Source organism: Trematomus bernacchii, unplaced genomic scaffold (genome assembly GCF_902827165.1).
Source record: "Trematomus bernacchii unplaced genomic scaffold, fTreBer1.1, whole genome shotgun sequence".
Taxonomy (NCBI): domain Eukaryota; kingdom Metazoa; phylum Chordata; class Actinopteri; order Perciformes; family Nototheniidae; genus Trematomus; species Trematomus bernacchii.
Window position 1 is genome coordinate 20001 of NW_022988009.1, and position 22500 is coordinate 42500.

Consider the following 22500-nt stretch of genomic DNA (forward strand, 5'->3'; position numbering starts at 1 on the left):
CGGGTCATCATTACTGGATCAGCTGCTGCATGAGACAGACACTGACGCTGTCAGAAGAGAGGGAGGGAAAAGAGAGGCTCCGTGTATTTTATTATTATATATCATTATATAGAGTCGTTATTCATTTGTTTTAAAGCTCAATAAATAACAAAGAAGACCTTTGACCGGCACTTTTATAATTTTGTCCGGAAGATTTAAACTTTAACACACGTTGACCGGCGAAAAACTCTGCGCGGTTCCCTCGGCCCCCACCACGGAGAATAAACAGAAGGGCAGCCATGACAACCATTCTTCTTCGCTGCTTTTGTGGAGGAAGTTACAGCGCCACGTACAGGCTCGGCATATGTACTGCAGCTTTTCCAGCGGTTGGATCTAAGCGGAGCCGTCTCGTGGAGCAAGACACTATCCGGTGTATATTGCGTGTGGACGGAAGCTTTTTGGCGATTGCGTTTGCGTTAATCCTATGCGTTTTGCCGTATGCGTTCCCGTGGAGCCGGGGCCTTAGAGTCATTGCGTGCCTATTGATTTGAACACGATCCGTGTATCCATCATTTCCTGGTCTTCTCTAAAGAAGAGGGACCAATGAAAACGTTGTCATGTTGCCGTTGTTCAGCATGGAAACATTCATTAGCTAACAATGACATTATTGTTCTATTAATATAAAGGGAGGTCAGGTACTCTTTAAAACAGCTGCTAGTTATGGGTACTTTTTACTGAAGTACATTTCAAAGCCTCTTTACTTTCACTTGAGTAAAGAAGTTTAGTCAGTACTTCTACTTTTACCAGAGTATTTTTAAACACCAGTATCTGTACTTCTACTTGAGGAAAGGATGTGTGTACTTCTACTTGAGTAAAGGATGTGTGTTCTTCCTCGTGCCCATGCTGCAGAAAGTAACTCGTCTCAGTAGTTTCCCTGAAACCCTGCTCCTCTCCCAGGTCTCCCCCCCCCTGAGGTGGTCTGGCTCCACGATGAACAGCAGGTTTCTGAGACGGAGGATTTCCATCTCCTTCGTGACGGGACTCTCTGCTCTCTGATGATCCAGGAGGTTTTCCCCGAGGACACCGGGATGTACAGCTGCCGGGCATCGAACCGGCTCGGAGAGGACCGGACACAGTGCCGCCTCACCGTGGAGGGTGAGGCTCAAACACTGGATCATTATTATTATCTGTTTCAGTTTATCGCAAACTCTTCTGGAATAATCTTGAAATTTCAGCACAAAAGGAATGAGCGTAAACAAAAGACAATTCAGAAGAAATATCGCAAAAAACCTTTGAGTGGATATTTTATAAATACTGTAAAACATGGTCAAAATGTTTGAAATTGATGTACAAAATACAAATGATAAAGAAAACATATTTTGACTGCAATCAACATAACAATCCCTTACAGTCCATCACACTGCATTTACACTACGAATTGGATTGTATGTTTTATAATAAATGGTCCAATAAGACAGAGCGGTTTTGTTTTTCTTCTCGTATTCAGCGCCTGGTTCTGGGACTGCCTGATAATACATTCTTAAAAACAAGCCCAATATGTTTTACTGAAGCCGCAGTATTTGTTTGTGTTTGTTTCCAGAGCCCCAGGACGGGGTGCAGCCGTGGTTCATCACCAAGCCCAAAGCAGTGAGAGCGGTTCAGGGTCAACACGTCCTGCTGTCCTGCGCTGTGGCTGGAGACCCTTTCCCAGGGTGCACCTGGGCCAGAGCCGGACGACCTCTGACCTCCGGGGGCGACTACGAACTGCTGCAGAAAGAGGACGTCATCTCACTGCTGATCAGGTCATTAAAGAGTCCCCTGTCTCTACTTTAAAGAGTCCTCTCCTGTATAGCATTGAACAACCCCCATCATTTTTAGAGCATTTGATGAATATTATATATATTTTGACGGCAAAAGATGTCCCTTGGGGTAAAATGACCCCAGGACAACCGGAGGGTTAAATACATCTGTAGATCCTGCACTAATCAATACGTGACACTAACAGGAACATGTTCCCTCTTCTTCCTCAGGAGGGTTACAGATCTTCACGCTGGAGAGTACGTGATCACTCTGAGGTGAGAGAACCGCTCTCTGTATCATCACATGTTTTTGAGTTGGATTTAACATATATGGACAAAACTACAAATATAAGCAGATGTTTTGTGGATGGCAGCATGCTAAAATAATCCTCTACAGTATGCAGATGAAGCGAGGATTAAACCCAAAAGGAAGCACCACCCCTCCCCCGTCCATAAATCCATAATCTATCCTCGGCCTCCTGACATACAGAGGCCCTCCTCTGATGGTTCAGCTTGTTCACTTTGTGGTAATAAGACAGTCAAATACAGTGTTTTACAGAGGAATCACTACAAATAGATTGGATCATTAGTAGGGAGATCAAATGGGGAGTAACCCTGTTGATATACCTCAAAACAGATATGGTGTTTTAAAAAACAGTTTGCAGTCTGTGCATTCAATACTGTATAGAAAGGGAAATAACTATCACTAACATGTAGACAACATGTGTTTCATAGACCTCTTCTGCATGAAGATATGGAAAATATGAGCTAAGCTTCTGTTTAAGGTACTCCCTAGGGTACTCTCTGGGGTACTCTCTACTCTCTGGGGTACTCTCTGTGGTACTCTCTACTCTCTGGGGTACTCTCTGGGGTACTCTCTGTGGTACTCTCTGGGGTACTCTCTGGGGTACTCTCTGTGGTACTCTCTACTCTCTGGGGTACTCTCTACTCTCTGTTCTTTGGGGTACTCTCTGGGGTACTCTCTACTCTCTGGGGTACTCTCTAGGGCAGTGGTTCTCAACTGGTGGGTCGCGACCCAAAAGTGGGTCGCGGACCCGTTTCGAGTGGGTCGCGGATGTGTGAGTGAAGAACAAAAAGTTGAAAAAAAAATTTGGAATTTTGTTTTTTGTTTTTTGGGGAAAAAGTCAAACTTTTATTTTGAAGAATGCGTAGTTTATGTTAGTATTTCTAAAAATCTCCTGGGGGAAAATCCCCCCAGACCCCCCTGCTGGGTTGGGTTTCAGCATGTGTGCCTTTTTATATAGTTCAGCTTTGATTCCATCATCTCATTAAACCTTTTTTAAAAGCATACTTTAGTTCTGTGAAGGGATATAAGGGATATATACACTCTACTTCACTTTTATTAATATTGTATGCTCAAAAGCGTATATATTACAGCACGATGTTTTGTTGAATAGATTTGAGTGCTTCAAAATGTTGGGTCGCGATGTATTGACCAAGTAAAAAGTGGGTCCCGAGGCCTGACCAGTTGAGAACCACTGCTCTAGGGTACTCTCTGGGGTACTCTCTACTCTCTGGGGTACTCTCTGGGGTACTCTCTACTATTTGGGGTACTCTCTGGGGTACTCTCTACTCTCTGGGGTACTCTCTACTCTTTAGGGTACTCTCTGGGGTACTCTCTACTCTTTGGGGTACTATTTAGGGTACTCTCTGGGGTACTATCTTGGGTACTCTCTACTCTCTGGGGTACTCTCTACTCTTTAGGGTACTCTCTGGGTACTCTCTACTCTTTGGGGTACTCTTTAGGGTACTCTCTGGAGTACTCTCTTGGGTACTCTCTTGGGTACTCTCTGGGATACTCTCTGGGATACTCTCTGGGGTACTCTCTACTCTTTGGGGTACTCTCTGGGGTACTCTCTACTCTCTGGGGTACTCTCTACTCTCTGGGGTACTCTTTGGGGTACTCTCTGGGGTACTCTCTACTAGTAAGTAAGTAAGTAAAACTTTATTTATATAGCACCCTTCTCAACACGGATGTACAAAGTGCTTTACAGTACAGTACACAGGACACAATTCACAGTACAACTATAACATGTAGAATAAAAGGCATAAAACAGCAGCAGGTAATACATACGATAAAACACCAATAAAAGACAGCCACTAACTCACCTCCTCCGACGACCCAAAGGCCTGACGGAAAAGGTGGGTCTTTAACTGCCCCTTAAAAATCTCTATTGAGGCAGAGGTTTTTATTATCTGGGGGAGTTTGTTCCAAAGCCTTGGGGCCACCACCTCAAAGGCACGGTCCCCCTTAGTTTTTAGCCTGGTTCGGGGCACCCTTAGGAGACCTTGCTCAGAGGACCTCAGGGCCCGGGTTGTGCTGTGAGGGTGGATCAGGTCATTGATGTAGGCTGGGGCTTGGCCATGGACAGCTCTATATGTGAAGACCAATACCTTGAATTGGGTTCTGAGATGGACAGGGAGCCAGTGCAGGGCAGAAAGAATCGGAGTGATGTGGCTACTCTCTGGGGTACTCTCTGGGGTACTCTCTACTCTCTGGGGTACTCTCTACTCTCTGGGGTACTCTATACTCTTTGGGGTACTATATACTCTTTGGGGTACTCTCTGGGGTACTCTCTACTCTCTGGGGTACTCTCTACTCTTTGGGGTACTCTCTAGGGTACTCTCTACTCTTTGGGGTACTCTCTGGGGTACTCTCTGGGGTACTCTCTACTCTTTGGGGTACTCTCTGGGGTACTCTCGACTCTCTGGGGTACACTCTACTCTTTGGGGTACTCTCTGGGGTACTCTCTACTCTCTGGGGTACTTTCTGGGGTACTCTCTGTGGTACTCTCTACTTTCTGGGGTACTCTCTAGGGTACTCTCTTGGGTACTCTTTGGGGTATTCTCTGTGATATTCTCTGGGGTACTCTCTAGCTCTCTAGGGTACTCTCTGGGGTACTCTCTACTCTCTGGGGTACTCGGTACTCTCTGGGGTACTCTCTACTCTCTGGGGTACTCGGTACTCTCTTGAGTACTCTCTGGGGTACTCTCTAGATCTCTGGGGGACTCTCTGGGGTACTCTTTAGGGTACTCTCTACTCTTTGGGGTACTCTCTGGGGTACTCTCTACTCTTTAGGGTACTCTCTGGGGTACTCTCTTGGGTACTCTCTGGGGTACTCTCTGGGGTACTCTCTAGCTCTCTGGGGGACTCTTTAGGGTACTCTCTGGGGTACTCTCTACTCTTTGGGGTACTCTCTGGGGTACTCTTTAGGGTACTCTCTGGGGTACTCTCTTGGGTACTCTCTGGGGTACTCTCTTGGGGTACTCTCTGGGATACTCTCTGGGATACTCTCTGGGGTACTCTCTAGGGTACTCTCTAGGGTACTCTCTTGGGTACTCTCTGGGGTGCTCTCTGGGGGACTCTCTGGGGTACTCTTTAGGGTACTCTCTGGGGTACTCTCTACTCTTTGGGGTACTCTCTAGGGTACTCTTTAGGGTACTCTCTGGGGTACTCTCTTGGGTACTCTCTTGGGTACTCTCTGGGGTACTCTCTGGGATACTCTCTGGAGTACTCTCTTGGGTACTCTCTGGGATACGCTCTGTGGTACTCTCTGGGGTACTCTCTGGGGTACTCTCTAGCTCTCTGGGGGACTCTCTGGGGTACTCTTTAGGGTACTCTCTGGGGTACTCTCTACTCTTTGGGGTACTCTCTAGGGTACTCTTTAGGGTACTCTCTGGGGTACTCTCTTGGGTACTCTCTTGGGTACTCTCTGGGGTACTCTCTGGGATACTCTCTGGAGTACTCTCTTGGGTACTCTCTGGGATACGCTCTGTGGTACTCTCTGGGGTACTCTCTGGGGTTCTCTCTAGCTCTCTGGGGTACTCTCTACTCTCTGGGGTACTCTCTAGGGTACTCTACTCTCTGGGGTACTCTCTCGCTCTCTAGGGTACTCTCTGGGGTACTCTTTAGGGTACTCTCTACTCTTTGGGGTACTCTCTGGGGTACTCTCTACTCTTTGGGGTACTCTCTGGGGTACTCTTTAGGGTACTCTCTGGGGTACTCTCTTGGGTACTCTCTGGGGTACTCTCTTGGGGTACTCTCTGGGATACTCTCTGGGATACTCTCTGGGGTACTCTCTAGGGTACTCTCTAGGGTACTCTCTTGGGTACTCTCTGGGGTGCTCTCTAGGGTACTCTCTGGGGTACTCTCTTGGGTACTCTCTGTGGTACTCTCTGGGGTACTCTCTAGGGTACTCTCTTGGATACTCTCTGGGGTACTCTCTGGGGTACTCTCTAGGGTACTCTCTTGGGTACTCTCTTGGGGTACTCTCTGGGGTACTCTATGGGATACTCTCTGGGGTACTCTCTTGGGTACTCTCTGGGGTGCTCTCTGGGGTACTCTCTGGGGTACTCTCTAGGGTACTCTCTAGGGTACTCTCTAGGGTACTCTCTTGGATACTCTCTGGGGTACTCTCTGTGGTACTCTCTACTCTTTGGGGTACCCTCTGGGGTACTCTCTGGGGTACTCTCTACTCTCTGGGGTACTCTCTACTCTCTGGGGTACTCTACTCTTTAGGGTACTCTCTGGGATTCTCTCTGGGGTACTCTCTAGGGTACTCTCTGGGATACTCTCTGGGGTACTCTCTAAGGTACTCTTTTGGGTACTCTCTGGGGTACTCTCTAGCTCTCTGGGGGACTCTCTGGGGTACTATTTAGGGTACTCTCTGGGGTACTCTCTACTCTTTGGGGTACTCTCTAGGGTACTCTTTAGGGTACTCTCTGGGATACTCTCTTGGGTACTCTCTTGGGTACTCTCTGGGATACTCTCTGGGATACTCTCTGGGGTACTCTCTAGGGTACTCTCTAGGGTACTCTCTTGGGTACTCTCTGGGGTGCTCTCTGGGGGACTCTCTGGGGTACTCTTTAGGGTACTCTCTGGGGTACTCTCTACTCTTTGGGGTACTCTCTAGGGTACTCTTTAGGGTACTCTCTGGGGTACTCTCTTGGGTACTCTCTTGGGTACTCTCTGGGGTACTCTCTGGGATACTCTCTGGAGTACTCTCTTGGGTACTCTCTGGGATACGCTCTGTGGTACTCTCTGGGGTACTCTCTGGGGTACTCTCTAGCTCTCTGGGGGACTCTCTGGGGTACTCTTTAGGGTACTCTCTGGGGTACTCTCTACTCTTTGGGGTACTCTCTAGGGTACTCTTTAGGGTACTCTCTGGGGTACTCTCTTGGGTACTCTCTTGGGTACTCTCTGGGGTACTCTCTGGGATACTCTCTGGAGTACTCTCTTGGGTACTCTCTGGGATACGCTCTGTGGTACTCTCTGGGGTACTCTCTGGGGTTCTCTCTAGCTCTCTGGGGTACTCTCTACTCTCTGGGGTACTCTCTAGGGTACTCTACTCTCTGGGGTACTCTCTCGCTCTCTAGGGTACTCTCTGGGGTACTCTTTAGGGTACTCTCTACTCTTTGGGGTACTCTCTGGGGTACTCTCTACTCTTTGGGGTACTCTCTGGGGTACTCTTTAGGGTACTCTCTGGGGTACTCTCTTGGGTACTCTCTGGGGTACTCTCTTGGGGTACTCTCTGGGATACTCTCTGGGATACTCTCTGGGGTACTCTCTAGGGTACTCTCTAGGGTACTCTCTGGGGTACTCTCTAGGGTACTCTACTCTTTGGGGTACCCTCTGGGATACTCTCTGGGATACTCTCTGGGGTACTCTCTCGCTCTCTAGGGTACTCTTTGGGGTGCTCTCTACTCTCTGGGGTACTCTCTGGGGTACTCTCTACTATTTGGGGTACTCTCTGGGGTACTCTCTACTCTTTGGGGTACTCTCTGGGGTACTCTCTGGGGTACTCTCTACTCTCTGGGGTACTTTCTGGGGAACTCTCTAGCTCTCTGGGGTACTCTGTAGGGTACTCTCTGGGGTACTCTCTACTCTTTGGGGTACTCTCTGGGGTACTCTCTGGGGTACTCTCTGGGGTACTTTCTACTCTTTGGGGTACTCTCTGGGGTACTCTCTGGGGTACTCTCTACTCTTTAGGGTACTCTCTGGGGTACTCTCTGGGGTACTCTCTACTCTTTAGGGTACTCTCTGGGGTACTCTCTACTCTTTAGGGTACTCTCTGGGGTACTCTCTACTCTTTGGGGTGCTCTCTGGGGTACTCTCTACTCTCTGGGGTACTTTCTGGGGTACTCTCTGGGGTACTCTCTACTCTGTAGGGTACTCTCTGGGGTACTCTCTACTCTTTAGGGTACTCTCTTGGGTACTCTCTACTCTTTGGGGTACTCTCTGGGGTACTCTCTACTCTTTGGGGTACTCTCTGGGGTACTCTCTACTCTTTGGGGTACTCTCTGGGGTACTCTCTACTCTTTGGGGTACTCTCTGGGGTACTCTACTCTTTAGGGTACTCTCTGGGGTACTCTCTACTCTTTGGGGTACTCTCTGGGGTACTCTCTACTCTTTAGGGTACTCTCTGGGGTACTCTCTACTCTTTGGGTACTCTCTGGGGTACTCTCTACTCTTTGGGGTACCCTCTGGGGTACTCTCTGGGGTACTCTCTACTCTCTGGGGTACTCTCTACTCTCTGGGGTACTCTCTACTCTTTGGGGTACTCTCTACTCTCTGGGGTACTCTCTACTCTTTGGGGTACTCTCTGGGGTACTCTCTACTCTCTGGGGTACTCTCTGGGGTACTCTCTACTCTTTGGGGTACTCTCTGGGGTACTCTCTACTCTCTGGGGTACTCTCTACTCTCTGGGGTACTCTCTACTCTTTGGGGTACTCTCTGGGGTACTCTCTACTCTTTGGGGTACCCTCTGGGGTACTCTCTGGGGTACTCTCTACTCTCTGGGGTACTCTCTACTCTCTGGGGTACTCTCTACTCTCTGGGGTACTCTCTACTCTCTGGGGTACTCTCTACTCTCTAACTCTTATGGGTACTCTCTGAAATGATTCAGTCTAGTGCAGTGAGTAATATAACTGTCTGTTGTGTTGACCGTCTGTCCTCAGGAACCAGGTTGGGCAGTGCAGCGCTGTGGCCTGTCTGTCTGTCACTGACGGAGAGACAGACAGGTCGGCAGGACGAGAGACAGACAGGTCGGCAGGACGAGAGACAGACAGGTCGGCAGGACGAGAGACAGACAGGTGAGATGCTGGTTCACCCTTTATTCCTTCAGCATCACAGCTCTTTCAGATACTCATGCTCCTCAGAGGATGAATCCTAACCCTCTAACAATATGTTATAATGCTAACGTTTGCTACTCTTTGTGCTAAACTTCCCAATGCTATTATTTTTCCTTTTTGAAATCGAATTCCCTCCAACTTGTCTGTCTGTCTGTCTGTCTGTCTGTCTGTCTGTCTGTCCGTCTGTCTGTCCTATTTCCTCCGATTCTCATAATAAAGCTTCTCTAATCCGTCCATATCATCCAAACCAATCAGAGCCAGTATTTCCTCTCCCTCTGTTTACACTGTGTGTGTGTTTGTGTGTGTGCTATATGTGTGTGTGTGTGTGTGTGTGTGTGTGTGTGTGTGCTATATGTGAGTGTGTGTGGTGTGTGTGTGTGTGTGTGTGTGTGTGTGTGTGTGTGTGTGTGTGTGTGTGTGAGAGAGTGTGTGTGTGTGTGTGTGTGTGTGTGTGTGTGTGTGTGTGTGTGTGTGTGTGTGTGTGTGTGTGTGTGTGTGTGTGTGTGTGTGTGTGTGTGTGTGTGTGTGAGTGAGTGAGTGTGTGTGTTGGAAGAGGAAGCGACAAAGTATATTAGATTTCAACTGCCGTGTAAAAATAAAACCCACAAGAACACGGAGCGTTAAGCAACCGGGACGACTGTGTTTACATCTGTGTGTGTGTGTGTGTGTGTGTGTGTGTGGTGTGTGTGTGTGTGTGTGTGTGCGTGTGCGTGTGTGTGTGTTCAGGCCGATCTGGGTGCATGCCCATATAAGGGCAGTCGAGTCACTTGTGATGTAGCGTGGACATTTTGAGTCGAGGTCTCCCCCCCCTGCAGGGGATTTAACCCAGCTCTGTTTACTCTCTCTCCCCTCCATCTGTCTCTGTGCTCGTTCGCCCAGAGGACGAAGAGGAGGAGGAGGAAGAGGAGGAGGAGGAGCAGTGAGAGGAGGAGAGCAGCAGGGCAGCAGAGTCAGTCGGCAGGAGGCCAACGAGCAGCAGAAGAAGAACCTGCAGCAGGAGGAGAAGACGCTCCTGCAGAAGAAGAAGAAAGAGGAGGAGGAGGAGGACCAGAAGCTTCTGGGACACAGAGCACTCAAAAACAACCGTGAAGAGGAAGAGGAGGAGGTGAGGGAGGAAGAGCGCCGCAGCCAAAACAGCATCATCATGGACTTCAAGGCTAACCTGAAAGGTGTGAAGAAGGCGGAGGATCGGAAAGCCGCGGCGCCGCAGGTCGACTTCAGGGCCGTGCTGGGGAAGAAGAGCGGAGCGAAACCAGCCGAGAAAAACGTGCGGATGTTTATTATTATAATTTTTTATAATGCTAACATTAAGCTACTTTTATAATGCTAACATTTAGCTACTTTTATAATGCTAACATTAGGTTCAAGGCTTTTTCCATTTCATTAAGCTACTTTTACAATGCTAACATTTAGCTACTTTTATAATGCTAACATTAGGTTCAAGGCTTTTTCCAGTTCATTAAGCTACTTTTACAATGCTAACATTTAGCTACTTTTATAATGCTAACATTAGGTTCAAGGCTTTTTCCAGTTCATTAAGCTACTTTTACAATGCAAACATGAAGTTATTTTTAGAATGCTAAGATTCAGCTACTTTTATAATGCTAACATTAAGCTACTTTTATAGTGCTAACACTTACCTCCTTTTATAATGCTAACATTTAGCTATTTATTTATTTTTTAACTTATTCTTTGATAGTTACATTCAGCTACTTTTATAAAACTAACATTAAGCGACTTTCACAACGCTAACAGTTAGCTACTTTTATAATGCTGACATTAAGCTACTTTCACAATGCTAACATTTAGCTACTTTACAATGCTAACATTTAGTTATTTTTGAAATGCTAACATTTAGCTACTTTAATAATGCTAACACTTAGCTCCTTTTATAATGCTAACATTAAGCTTCTTTTATAATGCTAACATTAAGCTTCTTTTATAATGCTAACAGTTAGCTTCTCTTTATGCTAAACTTCTCGAATGCTAACGTTACTTTATTCATTCTCAGCTGACCTCTGTTAAATGAATTTGTGCTTTATTTATTCTCCTAATAACTTATGCTAATTATGCTAACTCACATTTTGTTAGCATACCTTATTTTATCAACGCTAATGGTACCTCTTTCGTGCTCATCTTAACTCATGTCACATGTTTAGCCTTCACAATTGTAATAATGCTAAATTGTAATGTTACCCTTTCTGTAACATCATTTTTAACTTATCTATTCATCTATCTATCTATCTATCCATCCATCCATCCATCCATCCATCCATCCATCCATCCATCCATCCATCCATCCATCCATCCATCCATCCATCCATCCATCCATCCATCCATCTATCTATCTATCTTTCCATCCATCTCTGAAAGGTGGAAGAAGGCATCAAGAAGACGAGCCCCGAGAAGAACGGGGAGAAGATGGCGGAGAACAACTGTGTGGACGAGGGTCTGAAGGAGAAGAAGGCGGGGGGGAAGATGGCTCCTGAGTTCTTGGAGAAGCTTTGTGACGTGACGGTGATCGACGGACATATCCTCCGTCTGCAGTGCCGTCTGAACGCCTCGGATCCTCCGTCTGTCACCTGGACGCTGGACGGAAAGACCATCAAACCCTCCAAGTTCATCGTGCTCGCCAACGAAGGTCAGAGGTCACGACCACACTCAAGCCTACTCCATTTAAAACCTCCAGCTCAAAAAGTCCATTTCACTTTTTTGGGGGGGATATTTGAAGCTTTTAGGATATTTTTGTTGGTAGATTATGAGAATAAAGTTGTGTTATCGGATGCACGACCGCACTGCTTCCAAAAGCCATTTCTAATTTATGCATTGGACATTTTTGTTGGTAGATTGTGAGAAAAGAGTCTCTGCATCGTGCTATAGGTGTCCATGTTTTATATAGAACGAGATAAATCATAACATCTAAGTAATAATGTAATATCTGTGTATTATCTTTACTTTGCACGACCGCACTGTTTCCAAGAGTCATTATATTTTATGCATCAAACTCAAAAGGTCAGAGGTCACGACCACACTCAAGCCTCACGACCACACTCAAGCCTACTCCGTATAAAAGCATCATCTCAAAAAAGTCCATTTTGACTTTTTTTTATGGGATATTTGAAGCTTTTTTGGATATTTTTGTTGGTAGTCTCTAATAACCACCAAATTCTTTCAAAATGAACGTTTTTTATTACCATTTGTATTCATGCACAACAATAACATAATACATACAATTCAACCTTTATTTTGAAAGTCTTCACAGCTTTTTAGTTTGAATATTTGAAGCTTTTAGGATATTATTGTTGGTAGAAGTTATAGGTGTTATCTTTGATATGAAACAAGGCATTACATTACAGCATATACGTAATAATCTCTGTATTATCTTCACTTTGCACGAGGAGAAACCCGAATGAGATTCATGTGAAAGTTTATTCTAACTCCCTCGTTATAAAACCTTTATTTTGAAAGCCTTCACTGCTTTTTAGTCCGAATATTTGAAGCTTTTTGGATATTTTAGTTTGGTAGATTGTGAGAAACGAGTTATTGTTGTTATCTTTTACAAAGTGCAGCAACATGGAGAATACACACGTAATAATTAAATATCTGAGTATCATCTTCAGTTCCCGTGAGGAGCTTATTAAACGTCCTCGGCTGACGTTCCCGTTAAACTTCCATCTGATTCTCCATTTTTATATTTTCCTCCCAAATTGAAAGTGGACGAAGTGTCCGGATAAAGTTGTGTGAGAGAAAAGATGGAGGACTTAGAGCAACTGTTGACTCTATTAATAGAGCTCTGAAACAACAGGATGTGATGCTATTGTTGGGATTCATGTGAACAGATCACTTTACATGGGACACACACACACAGGGGTTCGTCTTACTGCCCATGTGAGGACCACGCAGTGTGAGGACCTTGTATTTATTTTTAATTCTCATCCGTTAAAGAGACAGGTTTATTAATAGTAAGCTTCTTTCATTTGATGGTCAATACTGTACTATGGGTTTATTAAAACAAACGAGTGGCAAAAACGAAATGGTTTGTAACTCAGTCTTAATGTTGATAGTGTTTATTATTGTACAATATATATAATAACTACATTATAGTGAGTTTTAATATATTTATATCAGGTTTATAGGATGAAACATGATCAACAGGCTACTGACATTAAACAAACGGGTTAACAACAAATATAATTCTTTATTTTGTTTTTCTTTATATATTATTTTACTTTATTAATCCTTCAAGTGATTACATTTTCCGTCAACAAACAAACAAACAAACAAACAAACTGAATTATTATTGACTTCAATTATTTTCTGCTAATCGACTAATCAATTAAACAGAGAACAGACAGACGGACATAGATGAGAGTAACACCTACGTCACTTCCGGGCAACAATTACGGCCCCGCCCACTTTTGGGGGAAAACAAAGCTGTCATTTGAATGGCTGTCAATACACATTCTGAAGTGAAACCGTGGATTTTCTGGTCTTCAAAGAGCCCGATTACGATGGCCAGGCAAGCAAACAATTACATTAAATCATTTGAAATCGACGATCGGTCTCGATATATGGTTAAATTAAAATCAGTAGGCGAGGCCGTAATTTCGCCAGCTGTTACTCTCGTGAGCGAGGCGGAAAATAATAGTTTTATCATGACAAAAAGCTGCTGTGTCGTTTATTGCACCTCAAACATTAAAACAAATCCAGAGTTACGTGTTTCTGAACTTCCTCTAAGAACAAAGGACAAAGAAGAGCTCTGTGGCTTCAGGCTCGATCGCCGTTCAAATGACAGCTTTGGTTTCCCCCAAAAGTGGGCGGAGCCGTCATTTTTGCCCGGAAGTGACGCATGTGTTACTCTCATCTATACAGTGTGAACTACAGACAGGAGGTGCATCATGGGAAATGTAGTGCTATCAGTTATGCATACATTTTTCAATGCATATTGATAAACATTTAAAACAAATAATGCTTTAAAACGTAAACATGCCAGATTTTAGCATTGAGCTAGTTTCCATCCGTAGTCCCGTCACATACTACATTTAAGAACCTGACATTTATATACATAGCAAAAATAAATGATATGCAGAAAGAGCATGAGCAGCAGATACAAGCATTAAACACCTGGCAGTACAATGTAGCAGCTACGGTATATAAAGGGCAAGAGGAGATACCCCTGAGTTAAAGGTCAAGAGGAGATACCCCTGAGTTAAAGGAGAGGAGATACCCCTGAGTTAAAGTGCATTTAGCGGTGATTGCACGTCTCTTTGTTTCTTAACCATTCTTTGAGTTGACCTTTGAAACTATTGAGAGTGAAACAGTCCCGTATCTCAGCTGAGAGGCTGTTCCACAAAGAGCTGCCTTTAATGGAGAGGACATTTTGACCAAAAGTGGTCCGTCTGCGGTGGACTTCACAGTCTCCTCTGGTTTCTGACCTAGTGCAGCGTCCAGTGTGTTTTCTGTGGATGAATTCCCCTAAGGGAGGGGGGGGGGGGGGAAGTCCATGTAAACATTTATAAATAAAACACATACTTTTAAAAGACTTAAAATGGTCAAAACTGAAGAAGTTGTGTTTCTCAAGGATGGCACAGTGGTGGTATGAATTAGGCTTTCTGTCAAACACCTTGATAGCTCTCTCTCTCAGCTGTTCTATGGGTTTCAGGTTTGTGGCACAAGCAAACGACCAGTTTGTCAAACAGTATTCAATGTGTGATAGAATCATACAGTGGAGGTATGACTTTGCAGCATTGACAGTTAAGAAAGGTCTCATTTGTTTAAAATGTTGAAAGTTGAATTTAACGGTATTGGATACTTTCTTAATATGTTTCTTAAAAGTCAAGTTCGAGTCCAGTATGACTCCAAGATACTTGAAGTGGGGGACTAGTTCTATTTCTGCTCCGTTTAAAAACACGTTGGATCCTTCGATTTTGACTGGTCGTTTACTGAACATCATGCATACTGTTTTTTTTGCATCTAACTGTAAGCTAATGTTGTTCAGCCAGTGTTGAACCTTATCCAAAGCATTTGAGAGACAGAATGAGATCATTTCAGTGTTTATCCCATGTACAAAGATGAACGCATCATCAGCATACATTTGCACTTAAAGACTTCCTGCAGTGACTCTAACCTTGTTATTAACCAGGACCCCTGAAGGCACCACATCAGAAACAAACCGTCCCTGAAGGCAACGTTTTCATTGTGTGTTTCTCAATCTAAATCATTCTGTAACTAATTTAATAATCAATATTTCAAAATGAAATAGCCTCTATTTCCCTGTTTTATCAGTAAGCTGGAATATCTTTTCAAATATAATTAATCACAATTTAATTAACAAATAAATTAATAAAATAATGGATGATATGATGAAAAGGATCATGGAAAATGCAGGAATAAGAAAGGGTAAAAATCTTCAAGGTCCCCGTACTGCCTGATCAATCACAGGTCCCCACAACACCCCTAAACAAACACACACACACAACATATTTTCAGTTTGTTATTTTTTGTTAATATTATTAAAGAAAAGTTGTGGAAATCTAAAGTGAAATAAATAAATCCCTGTAAGAATTTTTACTTATTTTACTTTTAAATAAACATGTATTTGTATTTATTTTTGCACATTTTAAAGGGCCCATGTCATGCTTTTCCAGTTATTACCCGTCCCCTTGGTGTTATGAAGGTTTTTATGCATGTAAACGGTCTGCAGAGTCACAAACCCTCAAAGTACACCCTGTAGCGAGTAAAACTCTAACACCTCCCCAAAACGCCTCGTTGGAGATACGTCATTGTCCATTTGATTCTTCCATTTCGTTCCGGGTACGGCATGATGTCATGCCGTACCCGGAACGAAATGGACCAATCCGTGGAGCCGTTACGTTACGTCCGCGGAGCCGTTACGTTAAGCCTCCGCTGATTGGTCCAAATTGACCAATCCACGGACTTCCTCACACACACATCTGTGTGCAGGGAGCAGGCAGCTCTGCTGATTCCTCCTCCCTGGCTGCAGGCTGATAACAGACAGTTGGGATCGTGGTGAGATTCTCTCTGCAGACCCATTCTCTCTGCAGACCCATTCTCTCTGCAGACCCATTCTCTCTGCAGACCCATTCTCTCTGCAGACCCATTCTCTCTGCTGACCCATTCTCTCCGCAGACCCATTCTCTCTGCAGACCCATTCTCTCTGCAGACCCATTCTCTCTGCAGACCCATTCTCTCTGCAGACCCATTCTCTCTGCAGACCCATGGCATCTCTGCAGAGCCATTCTCTCTGCAGACCCATTCTCTCTGCAGACCCCCTCTCCCAGCGTTTATCCACCTTTTTCTTACTCAATATCAGACACACTTATTGTTTTTTACTTCGGCTGTGACTTTGTGTGTGCTCAGGATGAGTTTGGCTGTGTTTGGCTATGTATCCTAAACAAGGAAACAACACCCTCCACGGAGCTCAGCGCGATTCACAACGTCCCGACCAAATCAGAGCACACTGTGCTCACAGGGAGGGGTGGGGGCTGGAGCATATTGGGAGCTACAACGAGCCGTTAAAGGCGAGAGTGAAATTCAGTGAATACACGTAGTTTACAGAGATGCTGTTTGAGAAACCAATGTGAGTTTGGAGAGATGCTGTTTGAGAAACCAATGTGAGTTTGGAGAGATGCTTTGAGCATTTGGAGAGTGCTTTTGAGAAACCAATGTGAGTTTGGAGAGATGCTGTTTGAGAAACCAATGTGAGTTTGGAGAGATGCTGTATGAGAAACCAATGTGAGTTTGGAGAGATGCTGTCTGAGAAACCAATGTGAGTTTGGAGAGATGCTGTATGAGAAACCAATGTGAGTTTGGAGAGATGCTGTATGAGAAACCAATGTGAGTTTGGAGAGATGCTGTATGAGAAACCAATGTGAGTTTGGGAGAGATGCTGTATGAGAAACCAATGTGAGTTTGGAGAGATGCTGTATGAGAAACCAATGTGAGTTTGCAGAGATGCTGTATGAGAAACTAATGTGAGTTTGGAGAGATGCTGTATGAGAAACCAATGTGAGTTTGGAGAGATGCTGTGTGAGAAACCAATGTGAGTTTGGAGAGATGCTGTTTGAGAAACCAATGTGAGTTTGGAGAGATGCTGTATGAGAAACCAATGTGAGTTTGGAGAGATGCTGTATGAGAAACCAATGTGAGTTTGGAGAGATGCTGTATGAGAAACCAATGTGAGTTTGGAGAGATGCTGTTTGAGAAACCAATGTGAGTTTGGAGAGATGCTGTATGAGAAACCAATGTGAGTTTACAGAGATGCTGTATGAGAAACCAATGTGAGTTTGGAGAGATGCTGTATGAGAAACCAATGTGAGTTTGGAGAGATGCTGTTTGAGAAACCAATGTGAGTTTGGAACAATGCACAATATAAATCAATTCTAGTATACCTCAACAATGGAATTATGATCAGTGGAAATGGCCATGACATGGGCCCTTTAATAAAATACATATATTTTTTAATTGTATATTTTTAACAACATTTTTGGGCGTAAGATCATAAGATGTATAAATAATTAAAACAATAATAATAATTGTAATTTAAAAAAACAAGATATAATAAATCATAATAATATCTAAATAAAACAAACAAAAAATACTAATAATAATGTTAATATACATTTTTTATAATATTGTTGTTGTTGTTGTTGTTGTGCAGGCGGCCTGTGCTCCCTGACTATAGGGAAAGCTCTTCCTGAGGATGAAGGAGAATATAAATGCAGAGCGGAGAACTCAGCTGGGAAATCTGAGAGCTGCTGCATGGTGCTGGTGGACGGTAAGACCTATCATTATATATATATATTATATATTATATTTAATAACTGCTCCATTCAGCTGATCAGAAAGACATCGCACATTTCAAACTTCAGATGTGGCCTTAATACTTCTCTGTATCGGTCAGTTTGGATATTATTAATTAAATATGAATTTCCATTTTAAATTATTCTTCACTGTCATCATTAGGCGCTTTCACACCGGAGTACTTTTCCCAGTATAGTTCCGATATAGTTCCGAAAATGTGCGTTCACACCAAAAAAATCCGGAACTAGAAATTAGTCCATGAGAACCTTTTCACCCCCTTTTCCGTCCCTGCTAGAGAGCAGGTACTTTCATGGGAGTAAAAGGTTCCCATTTCTGATTGGCTGGGCGGATTGCAAACCACGCCCCGTAAAAAAAAATTTTTGTGAAGCCGCCATTTTATTTGCTGGCATTAGCATTATTAGCATTAGCATTAGCCCAGCGCACCAACGCAGAGAGACTAACTTATGGCAACACAAAAGAAAACATGGGAGCGGTGGAGATGAGGAGGTGTCGGCGTTCTGGCGATTTACTCTGAAGGCTTCAGTAGAAGCTGCTGGGAGTCCCAGCAGCTTCTACTGAAGCCTTCCCCAACTCCGGGGACTTCCAGCCAGGGACTCCGGGTGGCAGTATACGCCGTGAAGTGGTTTGCGGCCTGCCAGTAAACCCAAAGCAGAAGAAGACGAAGTGACGTCAGCGGCTCATTTGCGTAATCCTCCCTCAGGGACTTATTCCGGTGTGAACGCGATCTGTACTTAGTTCATGAGAACTAAATCAGGCTGTTAATGAAGTCCTTTACAGGTAAACAACAGGTAAACAACAGGTGAACAACAGGTGAACAACAGGTGATGAACACAGGGCCGGCCCTTGGCATAGGCAGTATAGGGGTATAGTACATCAACCCATGGGGGGGTGCCGAAAATTGGGGGAAACAGGTGTTTGTTCCCACTTTAAAACATCTGCATCTTTAGAGAGGAGTCTTTGTCACGATGGCAGAAACGTACAAAACTCCCAAAAAATATGTGGGATTTAAATTAAATGTTGAATCAAACTCCATCTAAACTTCATCATCACCGTTAAACTTTCACCTTCAATCTAAACATGTTAGCCTTTTAATAACTGAGAAATAACTCCACAGATTTCCAGTAAACGAGAAAAAGCTCGCCCCCGTTTCTGCGTCTGTTTTCTACGGTGGCCCTGAAGTGCAAAACGCTACAGCATTTCACAAAACACCACAGCATTTCACATTGGACGGAAAGGGTATTCCTTTAGGGAGAACACTTCTTGTTTGTGATTTGACAGAGCCAGCCAGAGAAGCACTGCTGTGATTGGTTGTTTTTGCTGCCAGTCAAGAAATGACGCTTCGAGATTGGTCAGCACCCGACAGCGCAACATGTCCCAACACATCAACCGTTAGCTGTTAGCACTCAGAGCTCACAGCTCCTGATATCTGTTCAGAAACTGGACAAAAGTGAAACATGTACAAACCACAGACTGTCTGTGTCATGGTGAATACAGTCGCTGGTTTATTTATGTCTGTATGACGCTGTTGTGAGTGTGGACGGAGCAGCTACAGGTTCATTTAGCCTCATAATGTAATGCAACTTTTTTTGGCCGATTTGCATGTTATGTACGTTTGTCTGTCAGATGTTTTGTGTTTTTGCATTCATTTTATGCCATTTTGCACATTTTGGCGGCAGGTTTGCACATTTTTGGTGGTTTTATATATCTTTATTTTATATGTTTTGCGTATTTTAGGTTTGGTTTTGCTAATGTGCTTTCAGATCTAGTTTGCATCTTCCTTGGACCTTGTGCGTCTCTGTGAAGTCTTATATCTGTCTTTTATATTCTTTGCATCTCTTTTAACCCATTTTGCACATTTTGGTGGCAGTTCTGAGAATTGGTTGAAGATGTATTTTGGGGTAACGGTGGTTTTTAATTTGTGGTCTATTTTTTATATTCTGGTGTTTTCTTGCATCTCTTTTAGTGTTAGTTTGCACATTCTTGGTGGTTTGAGATCTAGTCTGCGTCTTTTCTGGAGCTTGTGCGTCTCTGACGTCTTTTTGCACATTTTAGTGTTGGTTTTATATCTTACGTATAAAACCATACATTTGAATATTTATGAAACTATTTTTCATATTTTAGTGTTGGTTTTGCAAAATGTTGATGCTTTAAGATCTATTTTGCTACTTTTATTGGTGGTTTTATATATTTTTTAACATGAATTTTTTAATTGTATGAAACCTTTTGCAGTAGTTTTGTATTTGGTATGATTTTATATATATCTATATTTTATATTTTGTGTTTTTAGTGTTGCTTTGTAGCTATGTAGCTGCTTGGTTTGACCTTTTGCGACTCTGAGGTCTTATTGCATCTATTATTGGAGGTTACATAACATTATTTGCAGTTATTTTGCAAATATGCAACTTTTTGTTGGTCCTTTTGCAAATGTGTGTTGGCTTGATATCTATGTTTTATATTTGTGTGATATTTGGATCTATTTCCATATTTCTATGGTAGTTTCTCTCCCTCTCTTTGCAGTGTTTGGTACCAGTTGTGTATCCATGAGTTGGTTTACCGCTGCCTTATGGACCTAATCAGTAATCTTCCAACTCTTTTTCAGACACGAGATTATAGTTTCATGTGTTTAATTAATCATATTTTGGTTTTTGTAGTTCTGATCTTCTGAAACAAGAGTGTTCTCTGATCATCAAACTCTCTCTCTGTCCTCCTGCAGATCCGACAGAAAACTCCATCTCCGATAAAAAGAAGACGAAGGCTCCGACCTCCGAGAGTGAGTTTCCAAAATATGCAGCTGCAGCTTCTTTCCTTTTGTCCCAATAAGGAGCTGCAGATCACTGGTTCCCACACACACACACACACACACACACACACACACACACACACACACACACACACACACACACACACACACACACACACACACACACACACATTTCTATTTTAAAGCGTCTGTTTGTATCACTGGAACCATCACTGTCAGATTATTACTCAGCGCTCTTTAAATTTCCCATCAGCCTTGATGCTTCCTGAATGTTTCTGAATTCTGCCGGAGAGTTAATGTTAGCAGCTAGCAGTTAGCAGTTAGCAGCTAGCAGTTAGCAGCCAGGTTCCTGTGGCGTTTCTGTGTTGGTCCCTGAAGGCATCATCTCTCTGGTCCCTGAAAGCATCATCTCTCTGATCCAATGGGATTCCTCTGTGTGATTTTGGATGTGTCAGAAAATAATCTCTGTGTCAAACAAACATTTATAATCTCCACATATTAACACCACTTTTTGATTTCTGAAGTAAAAAGCTAATGTTGGGCTATAAAGGAACTACAGCACGGTCACATGACTTCACGTCACCACCGCTAAGCTAAAGGTGGCTAATGTTGGGCTATAAAGGAACTACAGCACGGGTCACATGACTTCACGTCACCACCGCTAAGCTAAAGGTGGCTAATGTTGGGCTATAAAAGAACTACAGCACGGTCACATGACTTCACGTCACCACCGCTAAGCTAAAGGAGGCTAATGTTGGGCTATAAAGGAACTACAGCATGGTCACATGACTTCACGTCACCACCGCTAAGCTAAAGGTGGCTAATGTTGGGCTATAAAGGAACTACAGCACGGTCACATGACTTCACGTCACCACCGCTAAGCTAAAGGTGGCTAATGTTGAGCTATAAAGGAACTACAGCACGGTCACATGACTTCACGTCACCACCGCTAAGCTAAAGGCGGCTAATGTTGAGCTATAAAGGAACTACAGCACGGTCACATGACTTCACGTCACCACCGCTAAGCTAAAGGCGGCTAATGTTGGGCTATAAAGGAACTACAGCACGGTCACATGACTTCACGTCACCACCGCTAAGCTAAAGGCGGCTAATGTTGAGCTATAAGGAACTACAGCACGGTCACATGACTTCACGTCACCACCGCTAAGCTAAAGGTGGCTAATGTTGGGCTATAAAGGAACTACAGCACGGTCACATGACTTCACATCACCACCGCTAAGCTAAAGGCGGCTAATGTTGGGCTATAAAGGAACTACAGCACGGTCACATGACTTCACGTCACCACCGCTAAGCTAAAGGCGGCTAATGTTGGGCTATAAAGGAACTACAGCAGGGTCACATGACTTCACGTCACCACCGCTAAGCTAAAGGCGGCTAATGTTGGGCTATAAAGGAACTACAGCACGGTCACATGACTTCACGTCACCACCGCTAAGCTAAAGGCGGCTAATGTTGGGCTATAAAGGAACTACAGCACGGTCACATGACTTCACGTCACCACCGCTAAGCTAAAGGAGGCTAATGTTTGGCTATAAAGGAACTACAGCACGGTCACATGACTTCACGTCACCACCGCTAAGCTAAAGGTGGCTAATGTTGGGCTCTAAAGGAACTACAGCACGGTCACATGACTTCACGTCACCACCGCTAAGCTAAAGGAGGCTAATGTTGGGCTATAAAGGAACTACAGCACGGTCACATGACTTCACGTCACCACCGCTAAGCTAAAGGAGGCTAATGTTGGGCTATAAAGAAACTACAGCACGGTCACATGACTACACGTCACCACCGCTAAGCTAAAGGCGGCTAATGTTGGGCTCTAAAGGAACTACAGCACGGTCACATGACTACACGTCACCACCGCTAAGCTAAAGGAGGCTAATGTTGGGCTATAAAGGAACTACAGCATGGTCACATGACTTCACGTCACCACCGCTAAGCTAA

General features: G+C 44.1%; 1 protein-coding gene across 1 annotated transcript in view; it reads left to right on the top strand.

Annotated features, from left to right (window-relative positions):
* Positions 1-22500, top strand: part of LOC117472211 (myosin light chain kinase, smooth muscle-like) — a gene marked incomplete at its 3' end in the record, with an annotated part of 28326 nt that overhangs the window by 1436 nt on the left and 4390 nt on the right. The window contains 8 exon segments of the mRNA XM_034117382.1: positions 937-1134; positions 1580-1781; positions 2010-2054; positions 8757-8891; positions 9810-10197; positions 11304-11571; positions 17611-17727; positions 20488-20544. Of these exon segments, the coding sequence (XP_033973273.1) occupies positions 937-1134; positions 1580-1781; positions 2010-2054; positions 8757-8891; positions 9810-10197; positions 11304-11571; positions 17611-17727; positions 20488-20544 (1410 nt within the window).